General features: G+C 40.2%; 2 protein-coding genes across 3 annotated transcripts in view; one reads left to right on the top strand and one right to left on the bottom strand.

Moving 5' to 3' along the window:
- Positions 1–18747, bottom strand: part of iqsec3b (IQ motif and Sec7 domain ArfGEF 3b) — a 118082-nt gene that overhangs the window by 18945 nt on the left and 80390 nt on the right. For both annotated transcript variants that reach the window (XM_010784838.1, XM_010784839.1), the window contains exon 2: positions 149–266. In XM_010784838.1, the coding sequence (XP_010783140.1) occupies positions 149–259 (111 nt within the window). In that variant the 5' untranslated portion in view covers positions 260–266. The remainder of the gene's footprint in view (positions 1–148; positions 267–18747) is intronic.
- Positions 5927–18551, top strand: LOC104957259 (sodium leak channel non-selective protein-like). Its single transcript, XM_010784872.1, has 4 exons — positions 5927–6012; positions 16482–16613; positions 17952–18119; positions 18531–18551. Exons 2-4 carry the CDS (start codon positions 16488–16490, stop codon positions 18549–18551), a joined length of 315 nt encoding a protein of 104 aa, XP_010783174.1. The 5' UTR covers positions 5927–6012; positions 16482–16487.

Genomic DNA, 18747 nt, shown 5'->3' with positions numbered 1-18747 from the left:
GCAAGACACAATGTGAAATGATCATCCTTCAAACACCTCCTCACTGTTAAACAGGGGGAAGAGTCAACATCCATTCCATATCAACATGTGCTTACAGTCCCACACATACAAACACACACACAAACACACTTGGAGAAAAAAATCATACCTGTTTGTTCTTATTCTCCAGTGAGATCTCGTACTCGCTCGGTCCCTCTCTCTTGGTCCCCTCCACTTCCTGTCCACCACCAGAGGACGTCCCATCCTCCAGGCTAAGCATCTGTCCACTGCCGCGGAAATAAGAACAAAAAGCTATCAGTCCTCTCTACTGACCTTCAAAACGCTGCTGTTATCGCAGTGGCAGCCATCAACTGAGCGAAGAGTAAAGAGATTCATGAGGGAAGCAGCAGGTGGAGAGTGTTGGCCCGGGGCGAAGGTGACTGAGTTTATGTGTCCGGTTATATTTGATCATATTTTAGGCTCCAATGCGTGTTGCACGAGTGAAACTCTGGATATATGCCTGGGAAGAAAAATACCTTTTTTCTTTTTACATTGACTTGTGGTGTGATAAAAAGTATTCACTCAATCACTCCTTTACTATTTCATATATACTAAAACATACTAGTTAACTCGAGTGCAAACATCAATATTTGGTGATCAGCTTGCAAACCTAGATATTGATCTTGCGATCGGACATCTGGAGTGGATAGTTTTTGATGGCACTTTATAGTCCATTACACTTTCCCAACAAGCTTCATTCACAGAGCAACACTTTGATGTCGTCATTAGACATTGCCAGCTTCACACAGCCAGAGCGGTGCGCTGCACTCTTGGCAGGTCCAAATGTGTTTTTCACCACACTAACAACATTTTGCCACGGAAATCTGTGCACAACATCAGCACGGATTTCCTATGTGTTTCTATTGCAATAAAATCATTTCGATGAACATTTAGTTGAATTTGTGATAAAAAGTAAACCGGCATGAGTCTCTTGCATACAAATTAGATTTATTTGTTATACTTTTTTACCATGTTCTGATGCTAGGATGACAGTATGAGAGGAGAATAAGTCAGTGACTTCATTTCAGCTTTTAAAAAACGCTGGAAGGGATTCACAAAAATAACCGAGAGACAACCAAATCCTCAAATTCAAACAAGACTGGCAAAAAAAGTACAAGAATAGATCAAACAAGGATAATTTTCTTGGAAAATAGATTTTACTCAGAATCAGACTACCTGATTAAATAAAGATTACAAATATGTATAATAATAATAATAATAATAATAATAATAACAATAATACTGTAGCAGCTGGGAGCATAAGAACAACAAAGGAATCTGGCCTCAATCTGACTCTGAATTTAACACATTTGATAGTGGAGGCTTGTGGAGTGTCCCCCTCTCATAATCCCAGACCCTGTTCACAGATGGAACAATGTTCTTTTAAATGACAGCAGTAGTGAAATTCTGTGAAAGCCATCTAAGGCTTATCTAAGCAAATGGCTGCCATGAGACATCAGAAATATCCCTTTAACAAAGTTCTGGTGCGGTCATTTTAAGAGTCGTTCAGTTTGCACAAATTTAAGAAATTAAAAGTGCAGTGGTCAATGTCTCTGGCATCTCACCGCCTCTAAAAGACACAAAAGACTGACACTGCTATTCAAAACCTTTTATATAGCCATACTGGACTGTTGTAAGCATAGAGCTATCAGAGCCTAAGAGGTTTTATAATGGTGTGCATTAGTGTGTGTGTGTGTGTGCATCGTGTTGTGTGCTAGTTAAATCTTTCTTCCACCCAGATAATGCCTACTCTAATATTTTTTTATACGAAAGGGACTAGTGCTTAACAGGACTGGGGAAACTAAAAAGCCTCCTCATGGTTAAATAATGAGAGCATCACTAAAAGTTCCTCTTTGTTTTATTTGATTGCTGTGAAAGCAAAATATTCTGCGTTCCCCAGCCAAAAGTCAAAGATGGAGGCTTTGTGATATCTTTAAATGAGGCAAGGTTAGCATACATAGAGAGAAAAAGGAGGAATAGAGTGCAGAAACCAGAGGCTGGGATAGAAACAGAGAGGAAACAGGAAGATACAGAGAGACTGTGTTGGTGTGTGCATGCTGGAGGCTGTCTCTATCAAAAACTCTATTAAAACACCGCCATGCCCCTGTGCTGCATCAGAATGCATTAGAGCACATTAGAATACATTAGGATTTAAAAGCAAGAGCCGAGCTATTAATGTATCTGGACAGCAAAAGCCGCTGTAATCATATAGCCGCTATACACCCTCACNCACTCCTCCTCCTGCATGTGTGACGTCATGGTGGAAGAAAAATGAACATCTGTCAAATCGCATCTCTCAAGGTCCCTTTAGAGACTTACAGTACTGTACTGCCAGGAAAGAAACACACACACACACACACACACACACACACACACACACACACACACACACACACACACACACACACACACACACACAAACACACAACACAACACACACACACACACCCGACACACACAACACACACACACACNNNCCCCCCTCTTTCTCTGTCTACACCCCCCACCCAACACACATACGCGCTCACTCATTCCCACTAATGTGGCGGCAACAAACATACCAAGCACACACTCCTCCTCCTGCATGTGTGACGTCATGGTGGAAGAAAAATGAACATCTGTCAAATCGCATCTCTCAAGGTCCCTTTAGAGACTTACAGTACTGTACTGCCAGGAAAGAAACACACACACACACACACACACACACACACACACACACACACACACACACACAGGAGAGAAAAGGCACGGCAGGTTAGGCTAGAGGCGGATCCCATGACATCTCTAGGGAGGTGTGCGTGCTCTGATGGTTTCATGTGTAGAGGTGGTGCAAATTTGCAGCCAATAGGCACACATAACTTCAAGATTATAATGAGCTATACAGTGTTACACGGCTCCTCATCATCTCATCTACTCGGGTACATGTCCACTGCTGCTGTGCCATTTGCTCATCCAATCAGCACTATGTGGGTGTAGCGTTAAGTCATCAAATCAGAGAAAAGTGAGGGAATCCAGACAGACAGATGGTGATATTCATAAAAACAGATGAGTGGGAGACTTCACGAGAAGGGATGGAATAGAAATCAACAGATAAATAATGAGTAGTGAGGCATACAGACACAAACAACACAATTGGGAAGATATAACAGCAGATGGGGAAACAGAAAAAGCAGACATGCCTGGGAAAGACTAGATTTAGAAGCAGAGTTCAGAGGATTAAACCATTAGAGGGAGGGAGGGTGTAATCATTGAGAAACATGACAAAATCAGCTTTTCAGAGTTTTACAATAGAGTTTCATCCAAACATCGGCAAGTCAAATGTCATTCGTCCACACACAAAAAATAGTGAACACACAGAAGCCGCCCACACAAAAACAGACGACCAAAGTGCCAACAGTGGATCCTCAAAGTCCTCCAGTTACTATGGTAGTGGTAGTTGTTGCGTCATTACTGGGTTGCCATGGGCACTTTCATAGTGGCAATATCAGTTCCCACCCGGATCCCCACTCTCTCTCTCTCTCTCTGTCCCTCTATATGTGAATCACCCTGGAGGCTATATGATCTTATAGCACATATGTCAAACTGAAGGCCCGGGGGCCACATCCGGCCCTTGGTGGATTTAATTTGGGCCCGCAGGATAATTTCTAATTACTATTAAATGTGGCCCGCCGCCGCCAGTATATTGCACGCACACCTTCACTCAATCCTGAGGGTTTCCTCATCCATTGATGAACTTGCACCCAAGATGAGATGCCAAGTATCTGGCTTGAACTAGCATCACAGAGCAGCACACTGAGTTTAAATGGATGTTTCCTCTTGCACTTTGTTTCTTGTGACAACAGGGCATGTTTGTTTTTTTCTTTGAGGGAAATAGTTTTTTTAAGCTGTTGTTAGCCTGTGGGACAATGTAATCATAAGAGTTGTTTTTATAGGCAATAATTTAAGCTTTGTTAGTTCCAGGTTTAATATGTGCAATAAGTTCATTTCAATAAGTTTTCCAATAACATTGNTTCAATCTGTCTAGGGACCTTTTCTTGCATCCCTCCGTCATTTCCTGTCACTTATCCAGTGCTGCTATCTAATGAAGGTGTTGATCTTATAAAGAGTTTATAATTTTTATAAGCAATTTCCATTTTCATTTTTGAATAAGCTTAATTTTGTGCAATATAGATGTTTAAAAGCAAATTATATTAGTATTACCTCAAAAGGTGCTTTGTGCTGTTTTTTATCCTTGCTTATAAATTGTCTTGAGATATACACTAGTGACAGATATACACTAGAGGGATATAATAGTGGGAGATAATAAGGAATACTGACAGACTTTATAGACCGAAAATACATTCAATGTCACAAAGAAGTGATTTGGGTGAGGGGAAAGCAATGATAATAAAACAGTTTTTGTAGAGCTTATGAATATACAACTATGAATGCTCAAAGATTTCTCACCATCGCTCGAACTTCACTGCCTTCACTAATGTTAGTGATTAGCGTTGGCAATGACATTTATCTATCTTCTAAATGTTCTTTTGGGTATACTAATGGTTGTTACTCTGGTCCTTATAGAATGCTTTTTTTTCTTGAATTGGCGAGCATTTCATTGCCTCTTCCGCGGCTTATGGTAGACTACTCTGGACTGACGAAGAGGATGTAGAATACTGCATATGGTGTTTTTATAATAGAGACACATGGCAATTCCCCTTTACATTCCCTTACATACAAGTATTGTTTTTTTTTTTAAATTAAGTCGAAATGAACTTCTGTTTTTCATGAAGGGTAACAGGATTGTGCCACTGGCATGTACAGAATGCTCTGACCTTGAAAACAATTAGCCTTCCTTTCCATTATCAAAATTAATTGTTATCACGTTGTCATGCCCTAATCTTTATCTTAGAGGCGGAAAAACTAATTAGCTGTGGTGCAACACTTTACTGTCAATCACAAAGGTTGAAACAATATGCTCCCTTCCTCATGCACCCTAGAGAGGAAGGCTGGTATAATGTGGCCCTGAGAGCGAAACACACGACACTCTCCCCATGCCTCGACTTTTCTATACCCCCTTCAGATTATCGAGGCTTTTAATAAAGATGGGTAAATCCTAACTGTGTTGATAAAAGGACAAAGGATAAATCCACTTTTGTTTCATAGATTTAGGCTTTTTGTTCCATATTTCGATGAGAAGAGTTGTAATTAAGAGCTTATCTCGAGGTTGAATTGAATGTTTCTCCACTTTGAACGATATCAACTATGTTTGTTTGCGGCCGAGGTTTTAGACCTGCCATGTTATATACATTGAAAGACAATAAAAACTATTGATGTGAAGCCATATTGACAGTATTAATAAAACAGAGTGGGGTAAAGCTACTACTCGACGAGAATAATGACAATTTTGGCAAAGTGGTTGAAGGATTGAACTGCCATGCCTTTTTCTACATTCATAGTCCCCAAATAAACAAATAATAAATGATTCTGTGCCAACGTTAGTATTCAGCTCGCCATCATGTGCATTTGCGTGTTACACCAGCAACACCTGCTACCAGGCGAGCTTAATACTGGTGCTATTTCTAAGTTCATGTTTAAAAAGAATAATTGATTCATGAAACAGCTGTTGCGTGAGTGGGAAAGTCTCTGCTGTGGAATAGGTTTGTTTATCATTCTGGTGTTAGGTCCTTAGGCCTACAACACTGTATTTAGCATCTATCATGCTGTATCATGTTGTTTGGGTAAAATCAGTGCGGTATGCCTTCAACTTATTTTGTGGCCACAGATGTTTTATGAAAACGTAGCCAAAGGGCAGATGTGTTTGAGTTTTGTCCAGTACTTGTGTGCATGGTTTTGTGTGTGTGTGTGTGTGTGTTCTGCACCTCATGTGCTGTCCTTGTGCCACAGATGTTCCATGAAGACGCTGCTGGGGGGTGGCAGCTTGTAGCTGTGGACGTCAACAAACCACATGGCCGAGCGCCTGCCTGCCTCCAGGTAAACACACCACAAAATGAATATGCAGCTTGTGTAAAGTCTTTCCCTCTCTCTCACACCTAAATTCATAATTTATTTAACTAGAAAAGTGGCTCTTAAATATACATATTTTGTACCTTACCTGAACTATTAAAGCTTAGCCGTGCATCTGTATAGACTTGTGTGTTTAAATGCCATTTTAGTTTAGTTTTAATGTGCTTTGTATTCATAGAGAATCAACCTCATCCTATAATAAGTCCCTGGCAGTATCACTTCATTGTTTTTTCCATTTGTCATTGTCTTCAATGACCGTGTCAAACGACTACATGATGGGATTTTGAATGAGGGGAGGCTCGTGTTTGATGTGTAGAGCTTCACTAATGATGTTGCTCCAGTGATAGATTGGTTTTAAATGACGTCTACATGATGGACGCCGCCGTTGCCCTGTGGTCGGTGTGATCCGAATGGTTGGGCTTTAAAGATAAGCTGAAAGCTGCGGGTGCTGCTTGCAGCTGGGCCACTGTTGATAGCATTACGGTGTAAAAGCCTTGGCACTCGCTGTGAGATACTGCCAATAGCATCAAGGCTATACGAGGGAGGTTAGCTGTCAACAAACCCTCACTGTGGAAATACTGTTCCAGAGCTAGGCTTGACGGAGGCATACATACAAACAGAGGGAGGAAGAGAAGACAAATAATAGTAGAGAACTTTGGTACTGAAGAAGACAGGAAATGGGAAATGAAGAATGTGAAATGTGCAGTATTCCCATTAAAGCAGCATGTACCCCAGAGCCTCGTCATCAGTAGGAGGAAAGAGTTAGATAACCAGAGGGATAAACACGGCTGACTTCCCTCTGAGCCCTGTGCTCCGTTACAAGGAACGCCCAAAGGCTGCTTCATCTGTCTCTTTCACTCAAACCAAAATAGCTATTACTGTCATCACGCCCCAACAGGAAGAACACTTCTGATCATTTGAAGGGTTAACTGATTGGCAGAGAGGAGTATTAAGCCATGTTCAGACCCACAATAGCACGGTGTCAAAATACACAGCTTCATTGTCAATGACACTGCTGCTTTGGCAAAGTTTGTTCCCCTAACTTAGAAAGTCAATAAAGGACTTTCTGGCAAAAACTTGAACCTGACTTAACTTTTCCAGCAACAGGAAATCATTTAGCGCTTATTTATTACCTACCATGTACGTTCAAGAGAATATTCCTGGTGAAATAGATTGTAATCTCAATGACATAATGAACTTGTTCTTACAGCAAGTAGTAGAAATGACTGTCGCTGTGATACATAGTAGAGTATAATCTGCTAGAAAAGAACATTGTGTAGTGTTTTGGTGCTAAGGTAATATATTTAAACTATACTTCTCACTGGTGCAGAAACTTGAACTTTATTTCAAATAAATGCATTTTAAGGCTTAACAACAGCTTAAGATGTAGACTTTTTTCGACTGACGTACTGTCAGTGGCTCCGAGTTGCAGTGTTTCAGTGGGTCAGGGTGCAACTCACACCTCCATCGCATGTAGGGTTTCAGCTCTGTGCAGTGGCCCAGAAATTGTGATAAATATCTCCTGTCAAAGAGAGCCTGACACATAAAAAGCACCATAGAAAGAGAGAACCATAGAGGGGGATAATGATCTTAACATACCTTCTTCATACTGTATCATTTTCAGGGGAGTATATTTCATAGGAAGACCAGTGTTGCAAAAGACATTTTTGGTAATGCTGTTACAAGGTCAAAGGGTTGAAGAGAGGTATGTGAATGGAAGAAACAGAAAAGGGAATGAGGCGCAGTGCTTTAGGGATTTATATTCATTCAAACCTTTATTTAACCAGGTGGTCCCATTGAGATCATTGATCTCTTTTTCAAGGGAGACCTGCCCAACATGGCAGCAAGTAGGTTACAACATGAAACAGAAAACAACAGAAAACAATAAAGGACATCATATTTACAGGGTTACATTTACATACCTAGCGACATTGACAAGTACCAACAGTATCAAGTATCATTGCACCTTGTACGGCAGCTGCACCGCCCTCAATCGTAAGGCTTTGCAGAGGGTGGTGAAAACTGCACAGAACATCACCAGGACGGAGCTGCCATCCATGGAGGACCTTTACTCCTAGCGGCTCAGGAAGAAATCCCTCAGGATTATAAAAGACCCCCATCACCCCAGCCACAAACTGTTCAGTCTGGCAGGCGTTACCGCAGCATCCTGACAAGAACAACCAGATTCAGAGACAGCTTCATCCCACAGGCAATAAGACTGTTAAACAACTGAACTGCTGAAACAATTTCATAACATTCATCTGCTACTTATTCATTATTTATCTATTATCTAATATATCATTCCAATAACTTGTATATAGACTCGTATTGTACTATTCCACTTTTTTTTCCTCACTTTTTTTTAAAGAAAAAACATTTTTCTTCTTGTATTACTTTTAATATACCGTAGTATATTTTAATATTGGTTAATATTGTCTGCTTATCTGTATTATTGTGTTGCATTGTTGGAGAAGCCTGTGACCTAAGATTTTCAACGACATAATGACTCTGTAGCTATGTTAGTTTGACAATAAAGAACCTTGAACCTTGAACCTTGAACCTATCCGAGCAGTGGAACCAATTTGCTCATTTTCAAATCTTTTTGAAGACTGTTCCAAGCAAGAGGAGCTGCACACATAAAAGCTTTCTTACCTAACAAAACCACATCATGTGATCTCAGTCAATAGCTACCTGCAACTCTCTGTGTGATCAGCAGATGTAAGATGGGAGTTTACCCAACATGGCTTTATAGACGAACATGTACATGACTGAGCCTCCGTAAAGTAAATGATGGCAAACCTGCCCTGGCATACAGGTTACAGTGATGAGTTAATGCTTTACAGTTAGTTACAAATCTCAGTGTGCTGTGATAGGCGGCATCTAACTTGTGCAGGTCTGGGCAGGTGCATTCATATAGATCAGATCACCATAGTCCAGCACAGGTAAAAAGGTCACAGTGACTAGCCTTTTCCTGGCCTCAAGTGAGAAACAGGACTTGTTTCTGAAAAAGAAACCTAGCTTCAACCTCAGCTTTTTAAGCAGATTATCGACCTGAAGTTTAAAAGAGAGGCAATCATCAAGCCAGATACCAAGGTATTTATAACATGTAACCACTTCTAGTACTTTTCCTTGCGCAGTAACAATATCCAAAGTGGTCTCTGGTGTCTTTTTAGCTTTTGAAAATAGCATTACCTTAGTTTTATCAACATTTAAAAGAAGCTTTAGTTCAGAGAGCTGAGTCTGAATACTATTAAAAACAGCCTGCAACAGCCTCCTTACTGGAGGGACCTGCACAATACATCACGGTATCGTCCACATAAAAATGTAAAGCAGTAGGTATTTTTATTCGACTTTCATTTAGCATTAGTCTTGCAGACACTCTGTATTTGTCATTTGCCGTAAAGCCCCTAGACATAATGTTAACTGTACTTGCATGAGAATTCAAAGCAATGCTCCACTCATAATGGAAAGTTCCAAAACCAACAAATCTATAGGAGGATTTCTTCCCATTATTTATTTAGATTGTTTTCATGCTTGATACATTAATAATGTAGATGATCAATGAAATGATTTATTATACATAACTTACTGATGTTCTTTGTTGCTCACCACAGAAGTCAACATTAATAGTGATTATATTGATTATTATAATATATTATGGTATCATCTAAAGGATAAGCGTTATGCCTTGATGATGTAAGTGATGTCATGTTACTGTACTTATCTCTACTCATCTAGGCAGCGCTACTCCATAACTGCAGCTTGTCTTTGAACCCAACTCTTTCTGACCATAGCTATATATCTGAGAACTCTGATCAAAATGTGAGTACCAGATTGTGCAGCAAAAGTTGAGAAAAGAACACTGAGAATGATTCAAATTCATACATACTGTTTATTTAAAGGGACGACATGAACTGCTCTCCGTTAAGGATGTAGTTACTTAGATTACATGCCATATGTTTTGCATTATTAAGAATATTCAGATATTTTTTAAATCATCATATTTCTTTTTTGGAAAAAGTGTCACTTAAAATACTTTTGTTATTTAAATGTCTGCCTAATTGAACATTCAAAGTGTCAAGCGTGAGGCAAATAATAATCACAAGTGTAAAAGTTGAATAGAACTGAGTGTGACTTTGACATGCATCATGCAGTGCTTCATTTCAAAGTACTTTCAGTGCCACTCATACACTGACAGCCTTTCGTGGCATGTCAAGCCATCACACCACTCTGAAAATGTTTTGATTTTCTGATTGTCTCGAAACTGTAAGAGCTATTGCAGCTGTTTTAAGCAAACACAAAGGCCGTTTGTATGCGAAAAAGTGTGGTTACACAACAAGTAAGGCGATTTAAAAACAAATGTAATTGTACTTCAAAACAAAACGAAAAGTAAAGGTGGAATCACTTTAAGAAAAAGATACAGGACATTCCCAGATTATAAGGGATTCATTTGGAAGAGTACCATAGGAATACTGAATTTGTGCCAAAGCATATTGTGCACATGTCTCTTTGTGTACAGTAGGTGTTTAGGGATCTGGCAATTAGGTTATATTGTTATTTTGATGTTTTAATTGAGGGAGTGGAAAGGCACTTCAATAAATAATTGATATCCCTTGTGCTTTTCCTCTAAAGTCTCAACAAGCACCTTATTTCATTGCTTTTTCACCCATATCAGGAGGGACCATTGCTAGCTGGGTAGACAGGTAGAGTGAAGACAGGCAGCGCAGATCCAGCCTGTAGGGCCATCTGCGAGTGCCGGGGAAGTGAAGTGTGAGTTTCTGTTCTGCTCTGCCTGGCTCCAGAGTAATTAGCCGTCAAATGATCAAAATGTTTCAGGGCAGGCAGGCAGGCGAGCTCTATCTACAGACAGGCACCCTGCTTGTGTCTTCCTATTTGTCTGGACGCTGCTGCTTCACCCATACCTGTCCAGTGTCCTCTAAACCACCTGTACGTATCTGGTCACACCTCTGTGTTTCTGACTGTCAGCCTGTCGATCTGCCTGTTGATGTCCGTCCATTTGGGCATGTGTGTGGGTGTCAGTCTGGTCTGTCTGGGTCCGACGGGCATCAGCAGTTGGAGATAACACGTAATTGATTAACCACCTGCTCTTCTTGGAGACAGAGAGGAAATGGCAGCTTCCCCTCCTGAGGGGTTTCAAACCGAAATAGCCCTCAAAACAGGGAGCGTTCCACTCTGGCTCAGACAGTTGTTTTTCCAATGTTTTTATGAAACCTTAGCAAAGTCTTAATTGTCATTCTAATTGTTAATTGTTTGTTATGAGTGTGAGTGTGGCCACTGTTACAACTTCCATTGTATTCTTTGTTTTGAGAAACTTTATATTCTGGAGCCGATGCTCTTTTAATTGCCACCATTACTATTGTTCTATTTGCAATAGAACAATAGTAATAGTGGCTATTGGTGCTAAGGCAATCTTTCTTAATTGGTCAAATGTGGTTAGGAAACTTAAGGATTTGGAATGTCCGTTTTACATTGAATTGCTTTCGAGAAATCTCCTTATTGTCCTTGACCATCCTAATCTGTGGGACCAATAATATTTAATCAGAACTCAGAGAAGAGTTTAGCACCAAACGGCTAAGCTACGTCTACGCCTGAATCAGCTCAGGTTAACATAACACCAGTAAATGTTTGCATAGGAAATAGGTGCTATTTCAATATTCCTAATGTCCTTTATAGATCCATATAATGTATGTTGGCAAAGGGCCATTTGGCCTAGACAGAGGTTCTCTTGGCAGAACGCATCTTGTGTAACTGTGTTGTCAGTCTACCATAGAAATTGCCCACAAGAAGCTTGTCATTGCATCGAGCCATTTAGCTACATGTCCTTTTTCACATAATACAGTTATGTAATGCTTTATTTATCTGATGCTCTATATCTGCAGTACTGACATTATTTCTAAGACACTTTAGAGTTTTCCTGAGTCTGTGTGCTCTTGTGGTTGCAGCATATACCAGTGTAGGTTAATGAAGCACCATGTTTCTTTCCCTGCAGACCTGGCCCACTAATTAGCCTCTAGTGCTCCACCATACAATAATTACAATGCAGTATAAACAAAAATCTAGAGCGACACTCTATGCAGGTGTACCCAATTGGTTTAGAAATGCAACGAAGAATAGCCCTCCATAAAAATCAAGCAACTAAGATATTTCTGCAGTCTAATAATGAATACTGCTGCTTTCCCATAACCGCTGAGGAAGGGTATGAAAGTATGATAAATACTGCCATCTTCAAGTAATCCTGGAGGATCATGGGATTAATTAAGCATTTCCTCTTTGCCTATGCACAGCTAATGCTACTCACTTCCCCAGTCTTAGCTCTCTGTCCACAGACCTAAATACAATAAGGGAAAACATAGATAGCCCAGTAACTCGCAGGGTAATACTGAGGTACGAGGGATCAAGATATTTTTTGACCTCTCCTTTCCAAGACAGAGGTTATTGATCTCTAGAAATCCTCCTTGTCCACCTGCTATGGATGTTTGCCCTCTACATCTTCTCAGTGTCACCACTTGTATAATTTTAAGCACACACATTCTCTCAACATGTTAAGGTCAGTCTGTCTCTGTGTGGAATGATAGGGAGGGCACATAGAAAAGGGAAATTGGCTGGAGAGAAAAAAATAAGGGGACGAGGAGAGCAATCACAGTGAGAATATTGCTATGGATGGTATATCTGAAAAAAGGCTTTGGGGCAAAGCAACATAGAATGTGTATAGTGGGATAAGAACTGCAAGAGGTGAGTGAACAAGATGTGACCAGTCCTGTGAGATTAACACTCTTAGTCAGAACACTGTGACTGAATCAGATTTCTTTTTTTGGTCTAGACTGCATTCTGCTATATACAGGAAATGGAAACAGAGATGGCAAAACACAGCAAATATTGCGAGTTGCAGGGTGCAGACATGCAGGCCATCATGTTTTTATTAAGACCTGATTTCTAGCCAGAGACATGAGTCAGCCTGTTCTTGTCAGGATCGCTGTAAGCAAAAGGACTCCCACCTGGCCCAAATCCCAAACCCAGCAGAATTGTACACACCCAGTCCTTCAGCGCTAAGTTTAAGATTTAAATAACTCTGTAAAGATAACAATCTTATGTGCTGTTCGCTAGTTGGACATTAGTCTTCCGAATTCAAATACCTATTCTACATCTTTCCAAGACCCTTGATAGAACTCTGATTATCATCACTTGTTTTGTTCATTGTAAACAACGGGGAAGTGAAGAGATAAGTCAAGTGAAGCAGTCTGTAATCCCACTCAGTTTGTTCTTAATCTCGGTAAACAGGAGAGGAAAAACTGTAACAGGAGTTGGTGCCAGAACATGGCTCAGTCTGTTGGTGACAATTCCTGTGTGAACGCCGCTCTATCCTGCCAACTATGTGCACATGTGCTACACTCGTCTCATGTACCAGCAGAAAGAGCATTTGTCCTCCTTGGCAGTCGGAGTGAACAGAAGGAGCACAAGGAAGCAGTCATTGGGTCTGTCAGTATGTCTCTGTCTTGGTTGTGTTTCAGTTGCAGCCACTAGAAATGCTTCAGGTATGATGGATTTATTCACCCCCCCCCCCAGATGATTGTTATGCTTATTGACAGGAATCATGTTGGAACAGCTTTTAAGAGTGCAGCTGACAGTTGTCTCACCTCTTGTGTGAGATTGCAGTTTACATGACACTGACCACAGCCTTTAGAGAGACTGCACTGTTAAAATTGACTAAATTGGGTGATAAAAAAGCCAGAAAGCTTGATGAAACAGAAAATAATGTGTTTTCTTCTTCATTATAATTATGTTTTTCTTTTCATGAAAGCATACCCAGCGTGCAAAGTCTCCCGCAAATACTAATTTACATGCCACTTGAATGTTGTGTTTTTATCTGCAACTCTATTTGCATACTTAGTTTCTTTCATGTACACACTGTTGCAGTCAAGTAAATGAGAGCTAAGTACATGCTGTATTTTGCAGAATGTTCTGCGTCTTGTATTAGAAATTAAGCATTGCTTTGCTACCAGATGAAAGATGCGAGTGTTTGCTGGCTTAATGCCGAAGCCGCAACCAAAGTGTGGCTTCTATTTGCAAAACTTGCCTTCAACGTGTCTGTGTCTGTGTGTTTCTGTATGTATGCGTGTGCCTCTGCACAGTGAGCACCTGGTGTTTCAAAGACCCAGCCAGAGGCAACACAAATAAATAGAATCCATCAAACACGTGCGAAAAACATCTCAGAGACACACAAGCTAAGAAACATCAAACAGCAGGGGAGAGCCATCTTGTCCCACATTGATGCTGGTAAATTGATTCTGTCATCTAGAGGCCAAATATGGAGTGCCAGTACCATCCACTGAATTGGGAAAACCAGGCCCTTTCGCCTTTGGAGCAACAGGGTGGCACATCTTAAGCCAATTTGGAATAAAAAAGGGAATATAAGGGAAGGATTAAAATGTGATTCTGTGGTGGAGCTGGATAGGCAGCCTGTATCTCCATCTGTCAGAGGTTAGCGATGCACACTGCTCTCCAACTAGCTCTCCGGCTTTTCTTAGCAGTGCGATTCCCAAGAGCTGACAGAATATGGGCAAAGTCAGGACCTTGAGAAAATCAACCGTTTCATACGCACACACATTTACTTTCTGTTCTCTGTCAGTTTGCCTCTATCTCTCTAGCTCCCTGCCTCACGCACACTATCACACACTATCACACACACTATCACACAACTCTGTTCGGCCAAAACACCCACGGGGGAGAGAGTCTGGTTGCTGGAAATGTCAAACTGCTTTGTCACGTCCACTGTTAGTCAGGGAGGCCTACCACTGTGTGTGTACAGGCAGAGCTTAAGATGCCAATAATCCACATTTAAGACAAAAATGACTCGAATGATTTATAAACTAAGATGATTAGACAACAAGAGGGCAGACAAAGCAATAGTTACAGTGTTTAAAGACAAAGAATTACCTTTTAAAATCGTGTTGGTTATTAAGTATCTCTTGAAGACGCTACAGAGTTTCCCAACCTGTGATGCTCATGCTGGGAGTTTTTAAAAGCTGCATTCTCTTAAAGAGCTACTTATATTTTCGTTCAGTCGAAAGTAAACTGATATTTATTCCATTTGCAAAATTCAAGCACGTCTGAAGGAGAACATCCAATCAGAGCAGAGGAGTATCTTACACAGTGTCAATCACTGCTGGTGAACTCGGATCAAACAGTTAAACAGGACAATGTTTATCTTAAATATAAATATAAATTCTGCAACTGTATTGCCTATCTTTTACCTTACCTGTTTTCAGAAACATTTAAGTGTACTGTTTATCTTTCAATTAAGAACATTTTCTCTGGCCAGTAGGTTTTGGCTTAATGTAAACATGTTCCTGTTGAAGTCTCATGCTCTGCTGTTATGATATTGCGATTAGTTTTAGCAAATATGGCAACAGTTTTGAAAAAGCAATACTTGAGAAAACGTCAGGCAACTTATCTAGTCATTTCATCACAATCACTGGTTTCAAAGCACCAATTGCACACCAGGCTTTCTAGAGTTGAACAAATGTGTACTGTAAGTGTGTTTGAGTGTAGGAGGGTGGCTGGCGGTGGTCCCATTTGCCTGGGGTGAATTTGATCTTTCAAGCAACGCTGAGAAACACTCTTCATCCGTCTTAAAGTTTTCCTCGCATTTTTTGACTTTTTCAATCCTTCCCATTACCAGTCTCACATGCAAATCTTTTTTTAGGGTGCGCTATTCTACCCACTCACAATCTGTTCATTATGCCACATACGTGCAGTTCAAGGCTGTGATCACATCTGTCATATTGTAACCAAATGAACACACAGTAACAGTGTTTGTCTAAATGAGGGCATGTTTTGTCAGAATTTTTTGCAGGGGAGTTTCCCTCGCATTCTTTAAATTCATGATTGTTTCTATTATGTGATGTTGTTGTAGGCGTTCAATGCATCTGCTGCTCCCACAGGAAATAACATACGTGTATTGCCCCTTTGCTTTCTTGTTTCCGGCTCTCTGAATACACACTGATTCTGCTGTCTGGGTGGATGTTTCTCCCAGCAGCCAATGAAAGGCTCCTGATTGCTTTGAATTTCATGCAGTTTAGTTTCTGTCCCTATATCCCTATTTCCACCTCTTCATTTAAGTTTAGGATATAGTCAGAACCTCATAAAAGAAATAACACATGTCTGTGCCGCCACATATATATTCTTTCTATCCCTCAATATCTGAACATCCTTCATTTATCTTATATCCTGTTATCCCTGAAGCTATACATGTATATCTATAATCATTTATCTCATTCAATGCTCCACTTAATTATCATGGTATTGTTGGCTCACAATTGAAAATGGCCGTTGATTTTCTACACACTTCTTCTTTCCTCTTTGCTCCTGTGTGCAATTTTCATTGATTGCAATTGAAAGCTGCTCTGTTTCCACAGCAACTGATGCGGTCCTCTGTGTTCCACATGTTCATCTTGAGCATGGTCGCTGTGGACGTCATTGTTGCTGCTAGCAACTATTATAAAGGCGAGAACTACCGCAGGCACTATGACGAGTTTTACCTGGCAGAGGTGAGATGTTTTTGTTTTCTTATTTTCATTTCCTGTTTTTTGTTCTGACTACTTCAAAAGTCCCCTTCAAACCCCCTTTTTGTAACACAATAACACAAATCTTCAGACCACAAATCCTCAGACCTAGGCTTCTATTTAGAGCTTCATTTTTATATTTATTTTATCAGAAGGGTAAATAAACAGTATGAGATCATCTTTTATTCGTTAAAAGACAAATACACAGTGTGTTTTTCTCTACAGTAGAGGTCCTTGTTTGAACCACCCTTCATGGTTATATCATGGTCTGTAATTAATATGAATTTAATCCTGCCTAATCTGAGTGGATGATGCTTTTTCCGGATATCAGCCAGTTTAGGATTTATGAACACTGTGCTGTATGTGTCATACAGGTTAGTGTGATCTCATCAGTATGCAGGTCGTAAAGTACCAACAATGAAAGTGAGGAGCATCTCTTCATACCTCTCTCTCTCTCACAGCTGAATGGAGGAGATAAGAAAAGGGAGGAACAAATCAGTCTCTATATTACCTTCTCTCACTCCCTCTATTCCTATCATACAGCCATCGATCTACAGATGTATTCCTATCCGTGTGGAGACTATGAAGGGAAAATAGGAAATGGAGGCACTGTGTTTAGAGTGAAATGGAGAAATACGTGTTTTATTGGTGTTGTGCCAAGTTTATTTCCTCCTTACTGTATTTCCCTCCGCTGAAGATAGTGGTGGTTTACTTAAATAAGTCCTACAAGGATTTAGAATTGTACAAACAGTTGGAAACTAGCAAAGGATAGATTTAAAACAAAAATTGATGCAGCTAAGAAAATAAATCCTGATGATCTCCAAAATCACAAAATCCTACTACAGTAGGTAGGGGCTAAAGTTAAAACCCTGAAGTTGTCTATTCATCAAAATGTAAACTGCAATTAGGTGTTGTAGCTGGTGGAGGCTAAGCTTCTTTAAACTATTGATCTGTAACGAGACATCATGTTATAAATAGCTTGTTAAATCTGAATCTCCAAATTAACAAGGACCTATAGCTGGCAATTAAATGTAGAAGAAAAAATAAAATGTTTTCTCCAAAAACTAAGACAGTAAAATAATAAAGGAACCGCAATTGAAAATGTACCCAAATAGAGTACTTATAGGTAAGTAACACCACTACGAGACCATGCCTTGAATAAGTAAATGCACAGATCGACTCTGACCTTAAGACAAATCAGATCCTAATCAAGCAACGTTCATCACAGAGTATTATTCTCTACAATAAAAGAGTATGTAACCTACAATTTGGTGGCAAGGGAGTAAATGCTCAAACTGATTGCGATTTTTGTATTTATCCCAGGTTGCCTTTACTGTGTTATTTGACCTGGAAGCACTTCTGAAAATCTGGTGCCTGGGCTTCACCGGCTACATCAGCTCCTCCCTGCACAAGTTTGAATCTCTGTTGGTGGTGGGCACAACACTGCACATCTACCCTGACCTCTACCACTCTCAGTTCACCTACTTTCAGGTATGTACACACACACACACACACACACACACACACACACACACACACACACACACACACACACACACACACACACACACACACACACACACACCAGAGTCCTGCATCGGGTCGGNTCAATCTGACTTCCTATTGACAATTTTTAACAACAGAGGGTGCTACATAATTTTCCATAACATATTAAAGTCTCCGATTCAGACTTTTCCTGAAATTGTGTTATGTAGCACCCTCTGTTGTTAAAAATTGTCAATAGGAAGTCAGATTGAAAAAATCGCCAAATAAATTGCCATTTATACCCATATCCGCCAGCGGGTAACATCTATATTGCACAAAATTAAGCTTATTCAAAAATGGAAATGGAAATTGCTTATCAAAATAATAAACTCTTTATAAGATCAACACCTTCATTAGATAGCAGCACTGGATAAGTGACAGGAAATGACGGAGGGATGCAAGAAAGGTCCCTAGACAGATTGAACCTAGGAGGTTGCGGTTCATGGTCAGCGCCTTAAAAGGATGCAGACAATCTAATCTCAAGTGTTTTTGGAGAAATTCAACATGAATGCTTCTGAGGTGGATCAAATAAGGATACATAAGGCTGTGCAAAACAGGGATAAGCTCACATGTC

Source organism: Notothenia coriiceps, unplaced genomic scaffold (assembly GCF_000735185.1).
Source record: "Notothenia coriiceps isolate Sejong01 unplaced genomic scaffold, NC01 NC01_scaffold00026612, whole genome shotgun sequence".
Lineage (NCBI taxonomy): Eukaryota > Metazoa > Chordata > Actinopteri > Perciformes > Nototheniidae > Notothenia > Notothenia coriiceps.
Note: the sequence above shows the minus strand (reverse complement) of the source record. Positions and strands in the feature narration are given on the sequence as shown.